The following is a 2,092-nucleotide window of genomic DNA, read 5'->3' as shown; positions in this document are numbered from 1 at the left end:
TGTCATCATTGATTAGCAACGGGGAAATTATCCTTAATGTAGATTGTGACATGTACTCAAACAATTCTCAATCTCTAAGGGATGCACTCTGCTTCTTCATGGATGAAGATAAGGGCCATGAGATTGCTTATGTGCAGACTCCACAGTGTTTTGAGAATATCACCAAGAATGATCTATATGGTGGTGCTCTACGAGTAAGTTATGAGGTAAATCAGTTGACGATTTTTGCTTATGAAACCAAAGTTGTTCATGATTAATTTGCATTGTTTTGTTTGACAAAAGGGCACTCTGCTATGTAGATTATCTAAATGAAAGTTTGTGATGGTTTGAATTTTGAACATTGAAGGTGGAATTCCATGGTTTAGATTCACTTGGTGGGCCTATGTATATTGGAACAGGCTGCTTTCACCGAAGAGAGATACTGTGTGGAAGAAAGTTCAGTGACCAATGCAAGAAAGATTGGAATGAATACAAGAATATTGGTGATATGAAAGAAGTAAGCTTGCATGAACTCGAAGAACAATCAAAGGCTCTTGCTAGTTGTACATTTGAGAAAAACACTTTATGGGGAAAAGAGGTCACATTCTTTCTCATTGTCCCTGTCTTTCCATGCATGATTGCATGACTTACATATATAGTTTTTCTCACAATAATAAAGAAGTTATTTATAATAGTATAATGACTAATCTATTGAAGATATATGAATATTTGATTGCAGATGGGATTGCAATATGGTTGTTCAGTAGAAGATGTTGTGACAGGATTGTCTATTCAATGCAGAGGATGGAAATCAGTGTTCTATAATCCTCAAAGGAAAGCTTTCTTAGGTGTAGCTCCAACCACCTTGCCACAAGCACTAATTCAACATAAGAGATGGTCTGAGGGAGGCTTTCAAATTTTGCTTTCCAAGCATAGTCCAGCCTGGTATGCTTATGGATTAATCAGTCCTGGCCTCCAAATGGCATATTGTTACTATCACCTCTGGGTGTTTATTTGCTGGCCAACTGTATATTACTGCATCATCCCTTCACTCTATCTCCTCAAAGGCATTCCATTGTTTCCTCAGGTATGAATGTGATGTAAGACGTTCTTCACAGGACGGAATATCTCTTCTGAGATAATAGATTAATTCATGTGAATGGTTGTTGTTATTAGTTTTTGACATGGTATCAAAATTTTTCCTTGTTGCATTGATCAGATGTCAAGTCCATGGTTCATACCTTTTGCATATGTGATTCTTGGCGATTGCTCTTACTGCCTGATGGAGTTTCTGTTGTCAGGAGGCACAATAAAGGGTTGGTGGAATGAGCTAAGGATATGGCTGTACAAGAGAACAAGCTCTTACCTCTTTGCTTTTGTTGATACCATCTTGAAGTCTTTTGGCTTTTCAGAATCAACATTTGTAGTATCTGCAAAGGTAGCAGAAGAAGAAGTTTCCCAACGATATGAGAAAGAGATCATGGAGTTTGGAAACTCATCCCCAATGCTCACTGTGCTAGCAACAGTTGCATTGCTGAATTTGTTTTGCCTTCTTGGCATGTTCCTAAAGCAAGTGTTCATCAGTGAAGGGGGTCTCAGAATTTTTGATGCAATGGCATTGCAAGTTCTTCTAAGTGGGGTTTTGGTTCTCATCAATGTACCTGTGTACCAAGGACTCTTCCTAAGAAAAGATGAGGGAAGATTACCAATGTCTGTTGCAGCAAAATCTACAGCATTGGCTCTAAGTGCATGTGCCCTCTTTATTTCCTTAAGTTAAGATGTTTGATATTTTCAGTCTTAGGTTTCTTTCTCTATTGGTATATTTTTAGTCTTATTTCCCTTTACTGAACAATAAAAATATATCGATATTGGTATATTATAATTCTTTTTAATATATTTTAAAATATCAAAATCAGTNNGAANCAATATATTTTGCAGGTACAATATATTTTAAAGGTATAGTAGAGAGACAGCACAAAAAATCCAGTAAAATTTCCGAATTCTTGTAGAAAATGGTTGCAAACAAGTGCAATTTGGCTTCCCCAAATAAGTTTTTTCTATATATTAAATTTTTTTAGTGGAAATATCAGTAAGAAAATTTATCAGGAATTTC

The 2,092-nt window shown here is 36.1% G+C and overlaps 1 protein-coding gene across 1 annotated transcript in view; it reads left to right on the top strand.

Annotated features, from left to right (window-relative positions):
* Positions 1-1,890, top strand: part of LOC106779620 (cellulose synthase-like protein E1) — a gene marked incomplete at its 5' end in the record, with an annotated part of 3,395 nt that extends 1,505 nt beyond the window's left edge. The window contains 4 exon segments of the mRNA XM_014667768.2: positions 1-206; positions 347-577; positions 719-1,066; positions 1,199-1,890. Of these exon segments, the coding sequence (XP_014523254.1) occupies positions 1-206; positions 347-577; positions 719-1,066; positions 1,199-1,756 (1,343 nt within the window).
* Between the last annotated feature and the right edge of the window lie 202 nt (positions 1,891-2,092).

The sequence above is a fragment of the Vigna radiata genome, unplaced genomic scaffold, assembly GCF_000741045.1.
Source record: "Vigna radiata var. radiata cultivar VC1973A unplaced genomic scaffold, Vradiata_ver6 scaffold_361, whole genome shotgun sequence".
NCBI classification, from domain to species: Eukaryota; Viridiplantae; Streptophyta; class Magnoliopsida; order Fabales; family Fabaceae; genus Vigna; species Vigna radiata.
This window is presented reverse-complemented; position numbering and strand designations above follow the sequence as displayed.